Below are 24253 nucleotides of genomic sequence, written 5' to 3'. Positions count from 1 at the left end.
AGAAAATTACATGCCCATCCATACTTCCATACTAATATTATGAATACGAAAGAGTAACGTGTTTGTACGTTTGTCCGTCTTTCACGTGGAAACGGAGCGACGGATCGACGTGATTTTTGGCATAGAGATAGTTTATGGGCTAGAGAGTGACATAGGCTACTTTTTATCCCAGAAAAATGCAGCAACAGCGCGCGATAACCGAATTCCACGCGGACAAAAGCTAGTTTTCGAAAATCTATCGGAATCAATACAATTTTTTTGTATTCTATCTATTTAAATTGTATTCTTTTCATTGAAATGTTTACTTTTGAGGCGTACGGTACCAACGATAGCCACAAGTAAATTTCTTTTCGTGACTATATTTTTTAAATCTAATCGAGATGATTCTTAGCTAAGTTTCATTAAAATCGGTTCAGCCGTTTATGAGATACTTGCAACTCGCCCCGGCTTTGTAGATATAATTTTCAAAAAAAAAACTTAATTAAAAAAATTCAAAAGCACTTCACATTTTTCGGTTCCATTTCCGAAAAAACTATATCCGTGCAAAGCCACGGCGCGTCGCTGGTACCATCAGCCAAATATGTGGTCTACGACCCTAAAGTTGATAATCGTTTGCATGTCACAAAACAATAATGCCAATAGACGTGACAGTCAACTTGAAAATTCGACTTTGGCGACATATTCATTTGATAGGAACTTGTTTAAAAATTGATAGACTACTTATTGGCTGATGGTACGTATCAAATATTGAATTTTGAAATGAAAGTGGCGGGAGTTTTTTTTCACTTGTTTTAGCTTCAAATTGGTCAATAGTTAAAGATGATTACAACCAAAAGACAAACTGCCATAAAATCTACTAATATTACCCGAACAAATAATATTATTACACCTCTCCATTTCATCCGTGCATGTCGTAAGAGGCGAGAAAGGATATAGGTTAACTTAAGGTATACCGTAGGCGACAGGCCAGCAACCTGTCACTATTGTATCTTTTTTTTTTTCGTCAAACTAAACCTAAAATTGCTAAAGTGGCTCCGAAGACGTTTCGTGCGTGTGCTTTGCCTACCCCATTTGGGAATACAGGCGTGATGTTCGTGTGTGTGTGTGTTACTTGTTATAACCACTGTAACCGATCGCTTTTCCCCTTTTTTAGGTCCATGCCCGGTTCACATTATTCCAGTAAACCGTTCCAGTAGCATGACACTGCGGTGCTCGACCATCTTGTATAACTCGTTTGGATTGTGAGCCCGCAATGTATCGCTACTGGCACGATTATCTATATTAATAATTTCGTCCAGGGGTACGGTAGACTCGAACGAAATGCACATCAAATTGAAGAGAGTAAAAAATTAGTCGATCCGAGTCGACAACATATATCCGCAAAATTCGGATTATGGAGAATTTCGTTAAATTCTAATGGCACTGACAAACAAACCGCAGTCGCCATCTTGGGTAGTTAATAAACGTTCGGCGTCACGCCAAAAAAGTATCCATTACAAAGAACTGTGACTCATGTGACTGTGTAAAACGAAACGTCTTGCCGGAAACTTGAATGGATCTTATCAAAACTCAAAACTATCACCAACTACCTTCAACTATAACTATCTTCAGTTGTTGACGTTTGTTCCGAGTCGACAACTTGTAGGTAGAAAATCGGATTTAGCGAGTATTTTCAATAAAAAATGGAATAAATGTATATAATATAATGGCGTTGCGAAGTAAACATGTCAAAGTCATCACATCAAAGTGGCGTGAGTGTCACGTCATCACGTGTCACAGGTTTGCATTTCGTTCTCCATTGTGACCTTTTAAGGGCCCCACACACGGTATGATTCGTCGATTTTCATCAGATCGATCGTACAGACGGATCGTACCTTATATGGGGCCTTTAGGTCTAATTTCTTTGATTATGAGACAGACATACGTAGTCGGTCCCAAAGTTCTGTCACTGGCACATTATTTTTAAATTTAAAACATGATTTTAAGAAAATTTGATTGAATTCCATTTTTGAATGTTTGTCAATTATTTTAAAACAATAAACAGTCATTCGCTGCAATTTCTCACGATGGAGTGGACGTTGAAAGAAAACGAATAGCCTATGATATATAATATATAACGAATAGCTGTTTTAGCATTGCACCGCTGTGGGCACTCGCGAAGTACCATTTTCAAGTTGCTCAAAAATGTAAATATAACGCTTAGGTTTGTGTACCGTACGATTGACAGGTACAATGAAGTCTCCAGTATTGAGGACAAGAAAAGAATTGGCCGGCCTCGCTCCGTACAAACACCAGCAGTGATCAAAGCGATCAAGGCACGCATAGCAAGAAATCCTGCCCGAAAACAGAAGTTGATGGCTTTGCAGATGGGTGTCAGTAGAAAAACCGTCAAAAAGGTTTTAAACGAAGATCTTAGTCTGCGAGCATACAAAAAATAGAGTGGGCACTTACTTAATGCCCGTCTAAAAACAATAAGGTTTAAAAGATCCCGGAAGTTGTTAAAGCGGTACGCGAAAAATCGACACCGTGATATCCTCTTTACAGACGAAAATATTTTCGATATTGAAGAGAAGTACAATAAACATAATGATAGAGTGTACGCTAGGAGCTCTGAAGAGTATTCTCTGATCTTATTACGGGCCAACTGAGGTTCATTTTTGCGAAAAAGGGGTCAAAATCAGTGCGAAAGTGTACCAAGAGACGGTTTTGGATAAGCATGTCAAAGATCTGCCCAACACGCTATTTTCAGGTCATAATTTTGTGTTCCAGCAGGATTCTGCGCCAGCACACAAAGCCAAGACCACTCAAGCCTGGTTTGGCGCTCAAAAAATCGACTTTATAAGACACGAAGATTGGCCTTCCTCCAGTCCGAACCTTAATCCTCTGGACTTTAAAATTTGGCAGGTCTTAGAGGGGAAGGTCTGTGCTAAACCCCATAAAAATTTGGAGAGCCTGAAGTCATCTTTAAGAAAAGCAGTCGCTGAAATAGACATGAAAATGGTGCGTGCTGCGATAGACGACTGGCTGCGCCGATTAAGGCCTGTATTAAAAACAAAGGAAGTCATTAAGTACTTAAATTTATTTTTTTATTAAATGTACTTTAAATTGGTATATAATTTATTAAAAACTGATTGGTACTTTTGTTTTTATCATTATTTTATTTGTGACAGAACTTTGGGACTGACTACGTAGTTATTTGGGCAAATAAGATTTAGGAGAAATATCTACTGGTGAAATACCGATACGTAGGGTTAGCCGTTAAAGTGTTTGTGATAATAATTAAGGCTGGGAATATACGTCAGATTTTCGATAAGTACGACAGTCTTTACTGGCAAAACATTTTTTCAAACATATTATTATGAGTCTACATTTTACCCGAGCGAAGCCGGGTTTTCATCTAGTACTAGAATAATGTGAACCGGGCATTAAGCGTGGACGTTCGGCCAAGCCCCGAAATATTAGATCGGTAAAAAGTTTTTTAAGGTTTCATTGTGATTGAAATAAAACGTAATTTCTCAAATTTGCTTTATTGCTTTTATTTTAAAACTCTGATCATAATTGCAGAGCAGTGTTTTCAACCTTTTTCACGACACGATCCCTTTAGTATGAAGAAATATTTCGCGACCCCCCTACCCTTTGTTTTTTTTTTCAATGAGTTAAAGGTAACATTTTCTTAATGAACGTTTTTAAAATTTTTTTTTTTTTACTGAAGTAGTTTTCCCAGCAAATAATAGGGGCTCGACGACCCCGCTAAAGAGGCTTCGGTACCCACAGGTTGAAAAACACTGTTGTAGAATATTTTAAACTAGTCTTACAATAAAAATGTGGCTAACGGCTTTAGTCAATACAGAAAGTATCCAGCCAGCGGCAACGCCGACCGTTAATATAATAATAGTACACACAAAATATACCTATCTATTTTACAACGATTTCATACATCATTACAGCAGGGGGGGGGGGGCGCGTCAGGTCATTTCAATGGTTCGCGGAACACATGATAGAGGATTTAATATATGGATATAGATAAAATATTGTATGCAACTCATGTGACCCTATTATAAAACTCGGCTACTCCTCGTGTCATAAACCCACACTCGTGTTTTAAGGACCCCTATTACGATACAGTTGCATAAAATACTATTAAAGTAACGTAAAAAGTAAAGTATTTATATAATTTTCAAATAAACGAGTGATGACTGATGAGACTTCAAAAATCGGAAACGGGTGCTCTTAACATATACAAACGTCAAAAATTGGGGAACTTCGCCCAGTAATAACCTTGAGATTTTATTTCACAGGGCAAAGGTGTGGCAACCATTTTTCTGTATTGAGAGCTGCCAGCGTGTCCACGCTTATACGCGTTTAAACTTTAAGGCACTGGATTATAGTCTCTCAAACTCAAACATTCATTGAAGGCACCCGGAAGTTCAAAACCATATTCTAGCAATGAAAACTAACTTACAACCCGTCACTCTTCCGCCTGATAAGAAATACTATTGCTCTGCATTTCATGAAAGATTTGTATGAGCGGTGAATTCGGAGCCAACGCTCCTTTCTTGACCCATTCCTTTAAAGTCTTCGCTACATCCTCACTTTTCAAGTCAATTGTCAAATTTATATCCTTCTTCATCCTCGCAGGATCAAAGAATGCCGGGGAGGACTGTATTTTCAAATCAGTTAGCAACGGGGGGTTGGGTCCGAGGAGTTTCTCAACATATTCCTCATTGTAAGTCTTGTTGGTGAAATCTATCCCATTGTCAGTTATGACAGGTGTCGGCTTGTATTCCGGGATACCGTTGAGCAGTTGGATATTGTCTTCATTCCATTTTCTGTCGTGGATCCTGAGTAAGGAGGGGATGTCACGACCGTGGAGGTTTTCATCTTCATACGCCTTGTAACCGAGGCCTGAAAAATTAAATGCGTACTTAAATGGGTCCATAAAACTTTTAGTTTGCCTAGTTGCCATGGTAACGTCTTCTGAGTTACTTATTAAAAGTATGATTTTGAACCATCTGGTTCCTGACCCACCATAGAACGTTCTCACAGTGTCATAATAAAATTGCCTTGTAAAGCAATGGCATGTCACTATGACTTTCTACAAAAAGGTTCCACAGTGAGCCACGATTCAGTTGGTTCGAGTGTACAAATGATTGAGCTGATGTAGTTGAGTGAGGGACGCGTCATTTTAGCTCAGACAAGCTCTACATGAGTCAGTTAGTACCTTCGACGACGGCCTTGACGAGCGAGCGCGGCTGCAGAGAGCTGAGCAGCGCGACGGGGCGGCCGGCGCCGCGGCCGCGAACAGCGCCGCGCCCTGCCGCCGCGCTGACACCAGCTGCACGCTGAAGTACACCAGGTCGCCCATGTTGACTGACTCCACCTGCAACATATCAACAGGCTGTGATACGCTGTGACAGTGCCGTTACAAAAATCCATCGCGTACCAAGGTGACCTTTTCATACTTTCTTTAGAAAATGTATGGAATATAATGTGTTCTACTAAACGCACGCAACGCCCTCGACCAAGACCGCTGAAATTACCGTTCCACTTAACGTTAAAAGGCCGCGGGCGTTCGTTGTAGGAACCCACATCTTGACACTGTACGCTCGCAATATGGGGGCACTGTGAAAACGCTCAGCTGTAATTGTTGTGAATTTGAGTAAATATTTCGCATAGATTGCCAGCAGTGCTCCGTTTAATTTAAGGTTAAATTAACGGTCAAATTGTAACACATCTCTCGGTATTTTGAACACAAATGGACTAAAAATGCCTACATGTACCATCAGCCAAATATGTGGTCTACCACCCTAAATATAATCGTTTGCATGTCATAAAATAATAATGCCAATAGACGTGTCTGTCAACTTGAAAGTTCGACTTTAGCAACATATTTATTTGATAGGAACTTGTTTGAAAATTGATAGACCACTTATTTGGCTGATGGTACATTTAATAGCGGTATTTATTAAAGTAGTTAACACAATTTTAAATGTGTGTAAATGTTAAAATAAATGGAGTATAGTTGATAGTTACCACGGCAGTCATGTCCTTAGGTTTTTTGGCTTCGCGGAGCGCCTGACGCACGCGCGTATGCAGCACGCGCGCCGGAGCCCCGGGGTGCTCCTCCACGGGCTCCGACAGGCTTATCAGGTGCCACACGCGCTGCTGCGTCGCCACCACTAGACCAGGAGGATATCAAATTCAAATTCAAATCATTTATTCCTTAAATAGGCCGCAATGGGCACTTTTACACGTCATTTTTTAAAGTAAGTACCAGCGCTGTCGGAAAGACCATCATTACCAAGAAGAATGCGCCGCAAGAAACTTGGCAGAAAGTCAGTATCAAACAATTAACCAGCTACTTCATCAATGTCTATTGAGGGGGGGCACTGGGATGTAACTGAACTGCAGGCAGTTAAGAGCGTTTATACCTGCTGAGCTGGCAACATTGCGTTTTTGTTAGTTTTCCTCGATTATTCCATAAAAATTTAATGAAAATTATAAATGTGGTCTGATAGAACTGTTCTTATTATATAAGTTAATGTGTCTGCTGCAATAATTATTAGTGGGCTAACCAGGCGGGAGTCCGGCGCGTTGGTAGGTGCGAGGCGAGTAAGGAGGGTAAGAACCGACTAGCCAACTGGAACTGTTGCTGTTGCGTTGTGGTTAGTTAAAAATGCTTATCACACAATATGTGGCAGGGGTGTTGCCACAAACATAACGGGCCATCCATATCACACGTAATTTGTTTTAGGTATCCTGTCTATTCCTCCCTCAAGATCAAAATTTCATAAACAGAACAGTGTCTTCAGGTCCTCATTGTTTTTCTTTAAAGTTAACAGACACAGTTAAAGGTAAAATTTACTATCTCATAAGTTTTATTGTTTTATTTGGACGTAATAGCCTGATTTTCCTTAAGCCCAGCAAGATCAAAAATAACACAGTGCACATTGTATATTAAAAGATGAAAATGTTCTAGCACATCAAAAATGAATTACAAAAGATAACAAACAAGTCTCTATCCTCATGAGATCATAGAAAATGATAATCATTATGCCTTACCAAGAGCATAAAGAACATAAAAGTTTGTGTGTCTGCTGCTGCCAAGTTCAGAGTATGTTTTTTACTTATTTTGTAAAATGCATGTATCTTAACTTTAAAAATCATTGCCCTACCTACACAATAGCATAAAGTGGGTCAATTCGAGGGTTGGTAGCTGCTAGGCGGCACTTGCAACAGCACTGCTAGCTGCACGCCAGTCGCCAACCCTTCACAGCAGAGTAGGCAGCGCTTGTAGTACTTATTTTTTTATTCCATTAAGCCAGAATGAGTTTTGTTTTAGAACTCTAATTTAGTTAATAACTTACCTTTCACATATAGTTGTGTTAACATATACAACTGAATACTCGTAACTTGTTTACTTACACTTCAGTCTCAGTCGGCTCAACAGATCATCATACTCTTCAGCAGGCAGTGAGCGCGCGATGTGTCTCCGGAGCACACGCGCGGCGCTCGCTGGTGTCATAGGCAGCCGCGAGCTCCGCAAAGCTGATGAGACGTTGCCCCATCGAAGCCCTAACTCAGGCAGGACCGCTGTGCAGCATACTTCCAAAGTCATCTTGGATATTAGATCCTCAATCTCGGAAAGTTCTGAAAGTAGTTTTCATAAAGTACCATGACGCTTCGACATTTTTCAAGTAAACATGAACAAATTACTGAATCGAAATAGTCCCGGTTTTTAGAGCAACAACTAAAATTCGCATCGTATAATTATTTAGTTATAAACTTGTGATAAAACGCAAATTGAAAAACACACGCTATTTTCTGGATGTTTACATTGCGTCTTTGATTCAAACAAACATTGCTTTACTTCAAAATTGTATTAACAATGAACTTACTTCCTTTTGACGCCACCTGCATTTTGAACACGAGTTTTTTTGCTATTGACTAAAACAAACAAGTCGTTTTAAATACTAAAAATCCAATAAAAATCCCTAGGTTTTAAAATAGACAATTTGAAATATTTTTAACGTATATTTTACGAACAGCATCCAACTGTCAATGTCAGAGGACTTAACTTTTTTAACTTGATCTCCTCCGAGAAAGGTAAAGGAGTGTCATTTCATTCAGCCCGTTAGCATCGAAGCTGAAGCCACGAAGTTCATAGTCGTTTTACAATTATAATTTTCATTCGAATTTCCGTGATTATTCTCTTTACGCTGGGCATGGGAAACCCGTGATTTCACGTCAAGGATACAAATAGCTGAAGAAATGCGTAGTTTTCCGTCATGGCTCATAAAAAACTTCCAATTGACATTTCTACCTGACTGCCGCCAGAAAGAAGGGTCTTTTTACGTGGTAAATTTCTCTCCTGAATTTCAGGTAGTAAATATCACTTACTGACCGCAATATGCAGCATCGCTCACCATTATTTACTAAATACCTTTAAAGTATAAAATTACGTTTAGGAATGAAGTATTCTAAAGAATGCAAATACAGAATGGGATGGAGGCTACAATAAAACTTTCACTAAATAGAAAAACAACTTTATTTATGTACACAAGTATACTTATCAAATACATTAAACTTAACTTATTACTTTCAAGGCTAAGGCATGCAAGACATACACGACATTATTATCTCCCACTCACTCCTTCGAGATAAATAACTAACAGCAAGAGAGTAATATCAAGTCCCACATGAAATTGGCATAATCGCGGGTTAAATAGAAGCCCTTGTTAATCTGGGATAACTTAGCTTGGCTCATGAATTAAAGTCCTTGACTTGACCCTACGTATTAATAAAACATTTACATGGTAAGCAATAGGCTGCCTTATTGCTATAGAGATTTTTTACTTATTTACTTTATATAAAAATAGTCATTGTCATACAACAAAGTATCCGCGTATCTTTACTATATGTTTGATGATGTCAAAAACTACTGAACGGATTTTCATGCGGTTTTCATCATACAAATTATAAGTAGCGACGCGCTCTGTTTTAACGCGGGTGTAGTTTTGAGGAAAAAGAACGTATATAGCGTAAAGTTACTGCCTTTGATTGTATATACTTTCTTAATTTTTTCAGTTCAGTCGTACCCGCGCGTAGCCAGGGCAGATCGCTATACTTGAAAAGTTTAGATAATTAACTAAATTAAATGCAAACAAACTTCAGATACCAAATTCGGCACATGTAATACAAAATACGCTACTGTATTTCAATACAGAAATGTAAACGTTTAGATAGTTTAATGGGGAATTTCAATATTTAAGATACCAATTGACGTTGTTTTGTTTACATTTAGTTAACAACCTAAACCTTTCACGTATAGTTTATTAACATAGTATTTATTAAACTACCTTAATTTTGCAAGATAGAGACGGATGAAAAGAGAAACAGAAGGCCTTTGTCCAGTAGCGGTACACCTAATGGGTTTAATAAAAAAATGTGTTATTGATTTAATTAAATATGTAACAAATCATTTATTTAAGGTATGAAGACAATTTATAATACAATAAAACAGTCAAAACTTAAAACTATTACACCAAAATCTGTCCCATATTATCACCAACAACAGGCAACAAGTTGATTTCATCAAAAATTGAAATTTTGGGTTTACAAACGTCTTTACTGCTTACGACAAAGTATGCTGCTGTGTTACAACTAAATTAGGCTGCGTTTCCATCAGAGATGTACGAAAATGTGTTGCTAGGAATGTATTTTTCATACACCAATAGAAACGCTTTATTTTCCTATCCTCGCATAGCACAGCACTAGTGGAAACGAGCGAAGCGAGAATAGGCAAATGAAACGTTTCTATTGGTTAGAGGAAAACACAGATGGAAACGCAGAGTATGCCAGGGCCGAATTTAGAGTTATAAGGCGAATAAAAGACTCTAGCACTATTTTCTAATCCTGATTTATAAATTCATTAAACATGTATTTGTGTACCGCGCCGTCCCTAAACCAAGCCCTGCTTTAAGAGAGTTTATACCTACTCAGCTGGCAACGGTGCATTTTTGTTAGTTTTTTTTACCGTTAATATCGATTGGTCGTTTTTATAGTCTATCACGAATAATTATTGTAGTAGACACATTAACTTATATATTAAGAACAGTTCCATCAGAGCATATTTTTAATTTTCATTCAATTTTTATGGAATAATCGAGAAAAACTAACAAAAATGCAACATTGCCAGCCCAGCAGGTATAAACGCTCTTAAGTTATAGCATCGCTGAATTTTTAGATAGTTTCCAGGGTAAAAAAAAAACTATTTAGTCAATTTTAGTCAGTCAGTTACTTTCAGTGCCAAGAACACGCTAGGCGCGTTCTCTGTTCGTAGGCAGTTTTCGCTGCAAAGCGGAAAAATGCTGCTACGCGCTACGAGCGCGCTACGTGTTAAGATTGTCAGAAAATATTAGACCCATATTGTTTATTTTGTTAATCAAACAAAAGATGACTAAGATGAAGCGCAGCTAACTTCGGGAATGCGTCACGCCATACGACACTTTAGCACGCGGACCTTTAAGGCACAAATGCAGGTGGTAGGACCTTGTGCAAGGTCCGCCCGGATTGCTACCACCATCTTGCTCGCTAATCCTGCCGTGAAGCAGCAGTGCCTGCACTGTTGTGTTTCGGCGTGGAGAGTAAGACAGCCGGTGAAATTACTGGCACTTGAGGTGTCCCATCTTAGGCCTCTAGGTTGGCAACGCATCTGCAATACCCCTGGTTTACCATCAGGAGACCCACTTGCTCGTTTGCCATCCAGTCTAATAAAAAAAAATATATATATATAAATGCAAAAGTTTGTAAGTCTGTTTGTTACTTCATCACGTCTAAACGATTTAAATGAGATTCGGTATACAGATGGATTGAGTCCCGGAGAAGGACATAGGGTAGTTTTTATCCCGGAAAATTGCTTAGTTTCCGCGGAATAGCGCTAAACAAATTCTACGCGGGCGGAGTCGCGGGTAACGACTATCCCCCTTATTCATAAACAACAATCAAACCTATTTTAGTTAAAATGTCGCTAAAATTCGTTTGTCCTTATCTGTCACTTCGACATTTGTATTTGTTAGAAAGGGACAAAGCATTTGTTAGTTAACATAGGCTTGTTAAGTTTAATGAATAAGGGGGTATATCTTTATATTTTTTTGTTTCAATTGACATAACCTAACCAAAAAAAGTCGGAAAACCCCCGACTTTGTCATTTCAGCGTTCAATACCTCAAAAACGGCTGAACCGATTTTGATAAAACATCAAAGAACCATCGCTAGAAACCCTGGTTTCAAATAAAAAAACGCATTCGAATCGGTCCACCCGTTTAAGAGCTACGGTGCCACAGACAGACACACATAGCGGTCAAACTTATAACATCTCTCTCGTTGCGTCGGGGGTTAAAAAGAATAACGTGTCCAATATTTTCTGACAATCTAACTGACAGACTAAGGGGCTGTTTCACCGCCCATTGATTAATTTTATTTGACGGATAAATGTGATGCCGTCTCCGACTATTTGAACAAAACAAACAGAGATGGCATCACAATTATCCGTCAAATAAATTTAATCAATGGATGGTGAAACAGGTGGTATTTATAATATTTTACGACACTAGCCTAAAAATAAAAATCAGGAATTGTAACTGCGTTAGAAAAATAGCCTTGCGAACACGGTTTTTAAACCGTGTCCTGCGCATCATTTGTCGTGCATCTGACATTGCATCACACGCGCAAAGCAATCTATGCTTTGTTTCTGAATTTTAACCAATCAACAAGCACGTCTATTTGCAACCTCGAAAATGATTTGTATTTAATCGACGAATTTGAAATGATTTGTATGGCCACTTTTTCTGTGGAATTTGTTCCGAGTTACGCTTCCTGACTTCTTTATTCGTAGACACTAGCCCATTTAGGTCCATAAATAAATAAAATAAATGAGAATTCATAGCGGGGATAAACCAGTAAAACTGTACTGTATGTGACTCAAAATTCAGTAGAAGCGAACCGCTAAGAGCCTTTACAGAATGCATTTTAACTGCAACTAGTTCAAGTGTACAAGTTAATATTATTAGCGATTTCGTATAAGGAATGTTACTGCAATGTTCTGCCGTCAGAATGCACCACTAGCACAAATCGTAAACAGTTTTTTGAATATCTTAAATATCTTTAAAAATAAAGTTGTGTTAAATACTTGTGATGTATATTTAATAATATTGTAAACCTGTTAAAAAAAATATATACCTCGTTGAATTTCTTGCTGGATTCTTCTCACCAGAGGTTTTTCCGAACCGGTGGTACATTTTTTTTGACATTCTTAAGTGCTTGTTATAGCCAAAATTGAATAAAGATATTTTGACCGACTTTGACTTTTAAATGTCCGTAGGATACCGTTATTACGGTATCCTATTTCATATTATTATTTCAATATTTTTTTTAATTGCTCTATCCATGTTTTTTTGCTACTGATAAATGTCATGATCCATCATGGCCACAAATTAGAGAGAACTGACGTTGTCATGCCGGTTTGTTTACGGTTTGTGCTAGTGTCACCCCCTGCGCAGAGCTTTGCCTAATATTCCCTAATGACATTCACTAATATTATTAGAGATCTAGTGAATAATGTTTATCCATCGTATTTTGTCCGATATTTTTGTTATCTTGATTTCTCCATTAGTTCCAGTAAACTTCAGTAAGCTAGTTGAGAGAGCAAGATAAATACGACCTTTACCGACAAAATACGATGGCAAAACATCGGTCACTACATCTGTAGCTTGTACTTTATTATGCATTTGGGCCGAAATATATACTTGTTGTGCAGTCATATTTCATTTTCCAACCAAAGACAACTTACACAATGGTTAGTAACAATTAATGCAGTCCTAACATCATGCAGTACATCTCGCCTACTTATTTTTCAGATTATAAAATTAAATCTTTAAAATCAATATATTACAATCGTTCTCCTGTTCTTTCACTTCATATTTTATTTCTTTCACGCTCCCAATACTGGTCCTCGACGGGGATTCTACTTTAGGTGACATGCTTAATTTCTTCGTTGGGCTCGGTTTGAACTGTCCCATCTTAGTTTTTACTATTTGCTTCTTCTTCTCAGGTTTTTTCTTTTCCACTGGCTTCACAATTTTCCCAACAAACTGCTGATATGTATCAATGAACGATGGTGATTGCTGATTATTTTTCAATTTCTCTTTATTAGGCGTCACATATCCTTTAGTTGCTTTACTATCCAAATTCTCAACTTCTTCCCTATTGTTATCTGTATTACTTTTAATTTTACCCTGCACTTTTAAAGTATTCTCAGTACTTCGCAGGAGCTTCTTTTTCTTGGCTGGTATTTCTACATCATCACTTTTCCTCTTTGATCCGGCCTTAAAATTCTTCAGAGCATTCTTCACTTCTTCATGGATTTTATCAGGGACAGGGCTGATGCTTAACTTAGTGGATATAACATCATCTTCATCTTCTACATAGCTGTTGACAATCGTCATCATCTCTAGAGCTTTTCTCATCAATTTTTTTAGACCAGAGATGTTGATCCTTGCGGCTTCGGTGATCAGGAGATTGACGACTTTATTGAACTGGAGGTAGAGGTCTGGCTCAGCAGAGTCCTCGCCTTCAGAGTCGGGGAGCTGGCTCGCTGTGATGTTCATGAGAGAAGCGATGGAGTATTTCTTGAAAGCACTGCCGAGACTGTAGGGCTCATAGGGGTGGCCATAGTGGTTGGGATAATAATGTACCTGAAACATAAGTAAGATTTGTTATTTATTAACATTATCCGAAACCGAAACTATCAGATATCCAAAATAAAAAACTACCCATAACCATAACCAAATCTGATATAAAAATTTGGGATAGTTTCGGATAGGGCGGAGTCTAAATGCCACATGTTGTGACAGGTTTTTGTTATATCTAAGTATTGTTTATTACTTCTATTGCTGTCAAGTTATTTATACCTATATCTATATCTATTTGTATTTTACTTTTACACTTCCTTTGAAATATTATATCCATAACATCTCTGATAGCGACCACATAAATGTACACAAATATTCACCCTTGCTACAATATGGTACCAAATCAATTGAAGTCATTAAAAATATGTATTATTCGTTTTTTAATTAATAGGTAAACAATATAAAACTATGATTTATTTTGTGGTAGCGTATCTAAATTCGCGGAGCCTGGAAGAAGCTGTCAAATCTCCTTGAGGGACTATTTTAGACGATATGGCCTTTTGTTTGATTTATTATTTAGGAACAAGTGTTTGGGTCAGATCTAATCCTAATTTATTTATAATGTGAAAGTAAAGTCTAAATTCTATGTTTATTCTTACACTGTCCAGGCCACTCGGTTGTGGAACTCCCTACCGATAGACTTGAGGCGCGCAAAGTCCTTGCCTATCTTTAAGTCTATGCTTAGGGAGCACTACCTGTCATCTTGCGTATGAATGTTATAGTTAGCTTATTTATGTGTTTTTATGGTATCTATCTACCTATCTATCTGTTTAGATTTGTTGTGTATGTGTATTGTATATGTTAGTTTTATGTATTCTTGATACAGCTCTAATCTACTGTAAATTGAACCACCTGCTAAAATGTATTCCTTATTTCTGTCCATTGTAAAGGTTGCCTGGAAGAGATCGCTCTGAAGCGATAAGGCCGCCTATTGCTTACCTTAGAAAATCTCTATGTATATACTTGTGTTCTCTGTACTGTTTACTGTATTGGTGTGCAATAAAGAGTTATTGTATTGTATTGTAGTCTATCTGTCTGTTACCTGGGCATTTCTATCTACCATTGTACCCTGAGTTTATTTCTCTGATTTCAACAAAATTTGGTAGGTAGAGACTCAGTCCATGACTCCAAGCTGGGAAAACAGGGTCTGCAGATGTGTCCCCAAAATACTGTATGGATGTGTCTGTTTTGTTACGAAAAATATTAAGAACAATTTGTAACAAAACTGACATATCCATACAATATTTTGGGGATACATCTGAAGACCCTATTACAACGGTAGATAGAAATGCCCACCTCTCAAGCGGCGATTAGTCGTTCACCTAACGCGGTCGCCGAACTTGTTACGAACGTCGTCTTCACATTAGTCTATCCGCGTACCAGAATGCCGCTTTAGGCGGTGGCAGCTGTCGCTCGCCGAATGCGGCCAAGTACCGTGTGCAGCATGCGGCGAACGACTTACTGTAATTGCCGCTTCACGCTTAAGTCGATTTACTGTCATTTGCTGCAAATGGAAAAGGGACAACTAGAAATTATACCACAGAATAAGTAATAATAAAAGTACAGAAGCTTCACTGCCGTACAAAAGTGACGTTTAGGCATAAGAATCGAGCCTTCTGTACTTGTACTATTACTTATTCTATGGTATAATTTCGAGTTGTCCATTTTCCATTTGCACCAAATGACAGTAAATCCTTAAATCGCATGAACCGATTGAGAGAAACATATGAATAGTATTTTTTTTTTACTCAGGAACTACCCAATTTGTTTGCTACCTGGAAGCCCTTGGTGAACTCCTGCACGATGACAGACGAGGGGCAGAGCCGCGGGCGGCCGCGCTCCGCGTCCGAGCAGGGCGCGGAGCAGCGGTGCACGTGCTTAGTGTCGTTCTGATCCAGGATGCTGTACTGGACCTTGGTCTGACGCTCCATCCGGAGCTTCCAGTTTTCAAATTCTGGAACAACGGATAAATACACATTGTCGGAGACATGACGGTCATGACTACAGATATTCAACGGTAGCGCAGAACGCGGTTGATTATGATTGGTCGATGACGCCACACCGGACCGATTAACCTGCCGTAGCGCGCTAGGACGGAGCCGGGTGGGCAAGATGCGGACATTCTCTTGCTGGCTGCGCTAGAGACTGGACGCATAGACCGACTTCGTAACTGTCCACGTTACCTTGTACCTACTGATAGTGTTTGCTGATTAAAAGTGTTGATTTGATTAACTTTGTCGTCATGCTCAATCTCCGAATATCGCCCATTACAATGTTAGATGAAGAAGCCATCCTTGACTACCACCTGCCCCCATTCTCTGACAGACATCTACCGTTGTTTAACACAGTCTCCAACTTGGAACTTTGTCTTCTTATGGAAGAATGTGCCAGAAATACTTAAAACAAAGATCTTGTTTTGTAACACTGCATTCTTGCAAAGAAATAAAGGACTGATTTAACTTTGCATTTCCCCGCGACAAAAAAGCATATTTGTCGATCTTTTGCTGGGTTAAGCCTGAAAAGCTCACTTTCTCGGAACATACACTGTCTCTAATAGTGCACTTCCCAATAGGTACACTTTCTCAAATAGTGTATTAACTCAGTAGGTGCACTTTTCAAGAAGTGCATTTTCTCAGATAGAGCACATCTCAGAAGGTGCACTTTCTCAAAATTATGAAAAAAAATTAGTATTAATACATTTCTAAATTTAATATAACCAACTGGGCAATCGCATGTCGAGCCTTGCTCAGTGAAAGGTTCCGTAGTTGCCCAACCTTCACAATAAGTTCAAAAGTTAGAAGGGGGCACTCATATGTTGGAACTTTCCGAGGGATTATTTACGAAATTGTTGGTTTTATCGAAAAATAGTATTTGAAGTCGGTCTGAGTGGAGAGCCTTGGGGGAGGCCTATGTCCAGCAGTGGACGTCTTTCGGCTGACATGATGATGATGATGATGAGTATTTGAAGACCCTACCATTTTTACAAGACCTATTCAACGACACCCCGCACAGCAGGACTGGAGCGAAAAAAAAATTACCTCACTTTGTGTAAGACAGGTACCATCAGCCAAATATGTGGTCTATCGATTTTTAAACAAGTTCCAATCAAATAAATATGTCGCTAGTCGAACTTTCAAGTTGACAGACACGTCTATTGGCATTATTGTTTTATGACATGCAAACGATTATCAACTTTAGGGTGGTAGACCACATATTTGGCTAATGGTACCCAAAAATTTTTTTTAATACTTTTTTACCATTTTAATTGTCGGCGTGAATCCTACTAATATTATAAATGTGAAAGTTTGTGAGTGAGTGAGTATGTTTGTTACTTTTTCACGCTGAAACGGCTTTACGGATTTGGATGAAATTTGGCGAAAAGTTAGTTTATAACCTGGATTAAAACATAGGATACTTTTTATCCCGATATTCCCACGAGATAGGGATAAAATCTTGAAATAACAACCGCTGGGCTTAGAGCCATGAAATTTGGTATGTAGGTAGCTGGACCTCTGGAATAACACATAGGCTACTTTTTATCTCGATATTCCCACGGGATAGGGATAAAATCTCGAAAAACCAACCGCTGGGCTTAGAGTCATGAATTTGGTATGTCGGTAGTTAGACGTCTGAAATAACACATAGGCAACTTTTTGACTCGATATTCCCACGGGATACCTAGGGATAAAATCTTGAAATAACAACCGCTGGGCTTAGAGCCAATAAATTTAGTATGTATGTAGCTGAACGTCTGGAATTACACATAAGCGACTTTTTACCCGATATTCCTACAGGATACCTAGGGATAAAATCTTGAAATAACCAATAACCATTGGACTTAGAGCTATGAAATTTGGTATGTAGGTAGCTGGACCTCTGGAATAACACAGGCTATTTTTTACCCCGATATTCCCACGGGATAGGAATAAAATCTTGGAATAATAACCGCTGAGCTTAGAGGCATGAAATTTGGTATGTAGGGAGCCGGACATCTGGAATAACACACAAGTACGCTACTTTTTATCCCGATATTCCCACGGGATAGTTTTATAACTAAGGGACCCCATACATTTCTGTATTATTATTATTATTTTGTATTTTTTTTCTTTAATTGTACACTATAGTTTTAAAGTATTTTATTTGTAATTATTTTATTTTTAAAAATGACTTTCTGCCAAGTTTCTTGCGGCGCATTCTTCTTGGCAATGATGGTCTTTCCGAAAGCGCTGGTAGTTTAAAAAATGACGTGTAAAAGTGCCCATTGCGGCCTATTTACTGAATAAATTATTTGAATTTGAATTTGGATAGGGAAATTTTTTGAAATTTCAGCACTGGGTTTAGTCTTGAATTTCGTACATTCACAACACAACCTCAATGAAGACCACGATATAAATTTTGGAAATTTCCAGGGGAATTTTGTAAAATCCCGAAAATTTCAATTGCAACTACCAGACCGAATAGTTTACGCGTGCGAAGCCGCGGGTAAAAGCTAGTAATACATACATATGCTCATACCAAATGTGTGCTGTGCGCTTTGGAAAAGTGCACTTTTTGCTATAGTAAACCTTTCGAAAAAGGGCCCCAATTGGAAGTGTATCTTCTGGGAGCTTTTTTTTATTTATTTATTGAGAAACAAACAGTCATATATAAACATGAAATTGAAGACCAAGATTTGTTCTCTCTCTTTATAATAATACTTATTCTTTTTTTTGTTGAGGCTTTGAACACTCCAGGTGATCACGTCAGCCTCATAGGTGTTTGCTCACTTCCCTACACAAGGGACATATATCTAAGAAGTGGTAATTGGCCATTATTCCAAACATACTTCTGGATAAGCATGCAGCCGTAAAACTTACCATCTAGACTGGGAAAGAACATGCTCTCAACCCCCTCGCTGTGCATCCCCGACTTGTGCATATCAAACAAAGTGAGGGTCTTGAACTCCTGACAGCAGCCAGAGCAGACCAGTCCGTTGGCCAGCTTGGTGGGGCCGAGGCACACGTGGCTGTCGCTGGACTGCATGGTGTTGCAGATTGTGCAGATCTCTATGCGGACCGGTTTGATGGATATCGGGTGGTTCGGTGGACTGAAAAATATAATATGTATAAGTGTTTGAAAAGTTAAGTGCTTTGATTATAACCTAACCAACAAAGAGTTGGAAGACCCCCAATATTGTCACTTTAAATTTCAATATCTCAAAAAAGGCTGAACCGATTTTGATCAAACATGTCTAAGAACCATCACTAGAAACCCTGCTTTCAAATAAAAAAAACCACATTCAAATTGGTTCACCTGTTTAAGAGCTACGGTGCCACAGACAGACAGACACACATAGCGGTCAAACTAATAACACCCCTCTTTTTGCATCGGGGGTTAATAAAAAGGTGAGTTCCAGTAATCTTAAGTGAATTCCATCAAAATATCTTGACAAAATTAATTTTACACTTAACATAACATATTTAAAAAATGTAGATCATTTGAAATGGGGTTGGACAGGACATATGCGGCGCAGCGGAAGGGACAAATGGAGCAAACAAATATCCTTCGGGACCAGAGTAGCAGAGGATAGAGCTCAGTGGAAACAGCTGGAGGTTTATGCCACGAGGCATGCTGAATTCAGAGACATAATATAGTATAGAACATTTAAACATTCAGGATACAAGGGCTTTATTATTATCATTATTATTTAAAAAAAAAATCCTTTACATATAGTTTGCCTCAGTAAATAAATAGACTAAATAGGTAGACTTAAAATTTGGCAGACATTTCTTGAGGCATGAGGCTTTTTTCCAATAATCAATAATTATTCTTTGATTGGTTTAATAATAAAATTAACTGTGGTATATACTGTAATTTTAAGATTTTTCAATGTGAGGTGTACGATGGGGGGGGGGGTTTATGTCCTGTGACTCCCCCTTCAGACTGCGTCTGGTATATAGCCAACTGCAAATCATTCATCATTTCACACAAATAACTGCAGAAACTGTACCTATAGTGTATATGGAAACAGATTTTTTTAGGTTAGGACAAGTTTAACTGCACAAAATTCGATAATGACTCTATTATGCAAGAGGGTGTGAACAGAATAGAGTAGGTTAGTCAATAAACAATAAATACTCACATTCGATCACCTTTTGGTAACCCAGAATGGTGTTTCTGTATGTGCCGAAACGCTGAGAAGTAAACAGCAAACCTCCGTTTACATTTTGGGCACTCAAACTCTGTCTTTCTAGTGTTCTTCTTCTCAGGCTTCAAAATCTCTTTATCCGAGCTCCCATCTGTGGAATAATCCGTCCCCGAGTTCGCGCCATCGCTATCGAATTCCTGAAGTACTTTCGCGACTAAATCACCTTCGTTCAACGATTTATTTACCTTGGCGGGAGGTTTCGGCGAACACAACTTATCTGGCTGTTTTACCGCTACTTGAGGGATAGTTGCACGTTTAAGAGGTTCCCTGGGCTTATTCATGACTTTAATATCCTTTTTCGGGTATATTTCGTCGTTTTTAACGCTTTTATGGGCAGTTTGTTGATGTGTTCGTAAAGCTTGGGGAGTGAGACACTTTCTACCGCATAATTCACATTTCAGCACGCTCTTGCGCTCTCGGAGCCGCGTGGGAGCGCGAGAAGCCATCTTAAACAACACATTTCACTTAAAATCATTTATTTGAAAACAATTAATAACCGTTTTGATCTAAAAATATTAAATTATGCCGAACGAAAAGCCATGCCAACACAAGTAAGTAACCATAAGTAACGCTGGTTGACAGCTCTTTTTTTTTTGTTTGACAGATAACACTACAAAGCAATGGCTTTTGACGTACAGCCAACAATTTAACAAAAAAAAGTCAGATACGATACGAACCTAAATTGTGTTAAAAATTAAAATCATTTTGTTTTTATTTTCATTGCATGTGTTTTGATGCTTTTTACAAGGACGACGGACGTAACGATTAATACATATTTTATGTATTTGTATGCTGCTAAAAACCTACCTTGACAGTGTCTTTATCATCTTCATTCTCAACTTTTTCTTTAGATTCACCATCTTTATTTGGTTTATGATCCAGCTCATCCTCTGTTTTGATTTTACCAGCCTCTATTGAATCATCACCTTTTGTCTCTTCACCATTCTCCATTGATTCATCAGTATCATTAGGATCTTCTGTTTTAACAGTTTCCATTTTAGGCGGAGTGACAGTTGTTCTGGAATTAGAGGATCTTTCAGATTTCTTTCATGTTTGTCTAATGAGGGCTATCGCGTATGAATTCGGCGCTAGAGGCGCTAGTGTAGCGTGAGGTCTCCGAAATGTCAAATCTCATAGTTTTTGGGTGAGCTACGCGGGTTTATTTATAATTAGAATAATTTTGTGAATATTTTGCAATATCTGAAATTAATTATGGCAAATATGCGTTCCGGGGCAATAAATGTCTGTGTTTTGAGACAGTTTTGTATTTCGGAAACCTTTGTCCTCCCTTTTTTCCGAACAAAACGGGGACTATGCAACACTGTGGCATGCTTGATATTTTTATGGTACGGTTTTAAGGTGTATTAAATATGATTTTAATCTAAACTTTGTTTTCACACCCGTAATAACAGACTTTGAAAGCCATACTTAAAAACCTCACGCAACAGTGCACCATCTAGTGAGACAAAAAACGATAGCCCTCATTGGAAACGTCAAGTAGCTAGGATTCCTATCATATTTGTATTACTACCTATGATGTATTTGGTTTAACAGTTTCTTCATTAGTCCTGTATTGTATTTGTCTCTAGGGTCAATAATAGTGGTATTTCAGAACAAACTTGCCAATGTAAATTTAGCTTCTTATTTATTTTGACTTCAATCTTGTTGTAACGAGGTCTATGAGACTTTCAAAAATGATACTAAATTGATAAGTTGTGGGAGAAGCACTAAAAATATATCTGTATAATATTTTAAAAATAAGATACTTACTGTTAATTTTTCTACAATACTGTTTTTTTCCTTCTCAGACATAATTATACTTTACTTCTTATAAAAAAGGTTGAGTTTTATGGAAAAGAGCTGATTTTGTGCTTTAATTATGCAATACAATTAATGAGCACTGGATGCAATTAGGGATAAACATTAGGAATATGAATATGTAACCTACTTTTTGAACAAATAAACCTTTGACTTTGAATGTGTTTGTACTTGAGTGATGGATGTTAAATAAATATGTATTTAATATTAACTTCGTTTTTTATTATTTGTGTCTATTTTGTTTGATTGATGGCTCAGTGCAATAATAGAATATACTTGTAAATAAGTTTTTGGATAATTCAAAAACAAGTGGGTTATTCCCACCTGTTACCACCAATTTGATATCAGTGTGGTAACTAATGGAAATAAAAAAATCCCATCTGTTACCATTAAACTAATTGGTGGTAACAACTGGGATTTTTTTTCCCAGTAGTTACCAGCAAGCCACCAATTTCTTTAGTGGGTATGAGATGGGAAAAAAATGCAATTAGTTACCACCACATTTATTTTAATTTTCAGCAGTTTATTGTCAACATATTAAATAAAAACCGGCCAAGAGCGTGTCGTACACGCCCAGGATAGGGTTGCGTAGCCATTACGAAAAAATTAAAATAAAAATGGTTTTTTAATTAAATACCTACCTAAACCTAAACCTATAAAAAGGTTTTTTAATTAAATACCTAATAATATTTTTTGTTAATATAAGGAAGTCTCTACTGTACGGAACAGGGTTATGTTTTCAAAATGACGGGCGTTTTTCCGACCCTTGAAAAGAAAATTAAGTGTCTCTGGTATTTTTGTCAGTTTAGTGATTTTTGTCATGCAGTTCACTCACATGGGTTGTCACAAAATGGATACAGAAAAATTTTATGGAAAATTGAAAACACCAATTTCATAAAATCTTTCACCATTAGAATGCTGCATTATCCTTGAGTAACATAGGCTTTATTTATATTCATTAATAGCGATCCACACCAGTGGGTGTGCATGGCCACATAAAAAAAAACTAGTCAAAGGCATTTTTTTACATACATTTTTCAGCTCAATTTCCCATAAACTATACCCGCGCGTAGCCAGGGCGCGGGGCGCGTAGCTAGTTTGTTAATTAAAATGAAGAAATAATTACTTCTGCTGTGTCCGGTTCTTGAGCCTCTCCATCCTGGCTTTGACCAGAGTCGGGCTAACCCGCTTGTTAGGGAACTGCCAGGGCAGGTTCTGGGTTGGCACCGCCGTCTTCTTCAACCTCCGGACCTTTGCCACACCTGGGTATGCTGACAGTAATTAATATTCAGTGATCGGAACAGATAGTGCTATTTCGCGAGACTTTGGTGAGTAAGCTTAGTTTGAATATAGCTTATAATCCCTGGGATTTTCATTTAAACACACAAACAAACAAACATCATACCTGTATTCAGCCTGCAGAGCACACGAAGCATTACCGCTTCGGAGCCACTTTTAGCAATTTTCATTTAAAAGGTTTATTTATTTATTTATTTTCTCACCCATGTGGCTGACATGAGGAGTGTTGAACTTTAAATTAGTTACTTGACAGAGTTTTAGACCACTAGCCTTATTTTCTACCTTTTATTCCAAGAAAGTTGTCATGGAGGTACGCTAGGTACTGATCATCACACAACAACCATTCTGTAAAGAGTGTAGCAACTTAAAAGATAACCAAACTCAACAATATTGTCTAATCAAGTAAAGCCGTGGTGGCCTAGTGGTTTGACCTATCGCCTCTCAAGCAGAGTGTCGTGGGTTCAAACCCCGGCTCCACCTCTGAGTTTTTGAAATTCATGTGCGGAATTACATTTGAAATTTACCACGACGCGCTTGCGTGTGAAGGAAAACATCGTGAGGAAACCTGCACAAATCTGCGAAGCAATTCAATGGTGTGTGTGAAGTTCCCAATCCGCACTGGGCCCGCGTGGAACTATGGCCCAAGTCCTCTTGTTCTGAGAGGAGGCCTGTGCCCAGCAGTGGGACGTATATAGGCTGGGATGATGAAGTACAGTCACTTGCACCAATATCTGTCACAACGAAGCATGGACTTTATTTCTAGAGCTGGTAGTGCAAGATTTACGCTCCTCTGTAGCAGATAAATGCAGGTGACTATACAAGATGTGTTATTGTTATTCTCTTCTTTATTGTTTAGTTTATAATGGATTAAATTTTCTTAATGAGGAATTCTAAGTTGCCTAAGCCTTGAACACCAAACCATGTTTGATATTTATTTAAACAAGTGTAATGAGGTAGAATCACAGAATTAGGATCTGTAATGTATCTACAAAAAAAACTTTTCTAAACATGCTCGAAATGTATGCGTTAATATCAAAAATAGAGACATGAAGTTCTCATTTATGGTGCTACCACCTCCTCATCTACATAATCTTTCTTGGCCTAGGCCATGAAGTAATGTATGGAAAATCCATTATTGTCCGCTGCTCTAACCTTTTAAATTCTTACTAACATTAAACCTGACAAAAGAAAAATTACAA

At 38.1% G+C, this 24253-nt stretch overlaps 1 protein-coding gene and 1 pseudogene across 1 annotated transcript; both read right to left on the bottom strand.

Moving 5' to 3' along the window:
• Window positions 1–3520: 3520 nt before the first annotated feature.
• LOC141444616 (uncharacterized) lies at window positions 3521–8058 on the bottom strand (annotated as a pseudogene).
• A 472-nt stretch (window positions 8059–8530) lies between these two features.
• On the bottom strand, window positions 8531–23026 carry LOC141444601 (uncharacterized; the record flags this gene model as incomplete). The annotated part of the gene is given in 6 exon segments (XM_074110170.1): window positions 8531–13753; window positions 15526–15704; window positions 18607–18836; window positions 19872–20383; window positions 20745–20955; window positions 22882–23026. Coding segments are annotated over 6 exon segments (2105 nt in total), but the record flags the coding sequence as incomplete, so codon positions are not given.
• Between the last annotated feature and the right edge of the window lie 1227 nt (window positions 23027–24253).

This window comes from Choristoneura fumiferana, chromosome 30 (assembly GCF_025370935.1).
Source record: "Choristoneura fumiferana chromosome 30, NRCan_CFum_1, whole genome shotgun sequence".
NCBI classification, from domain to species: Eukaryota; Metazoa; Arthropoda; class Insecta; order Lepidoptera; family Tortricidae; genus Choristoneura; species Choristoneura fumiferana.
This window is presented reverse-complemented; position numbering and strand designations above follow the sequence as displayed.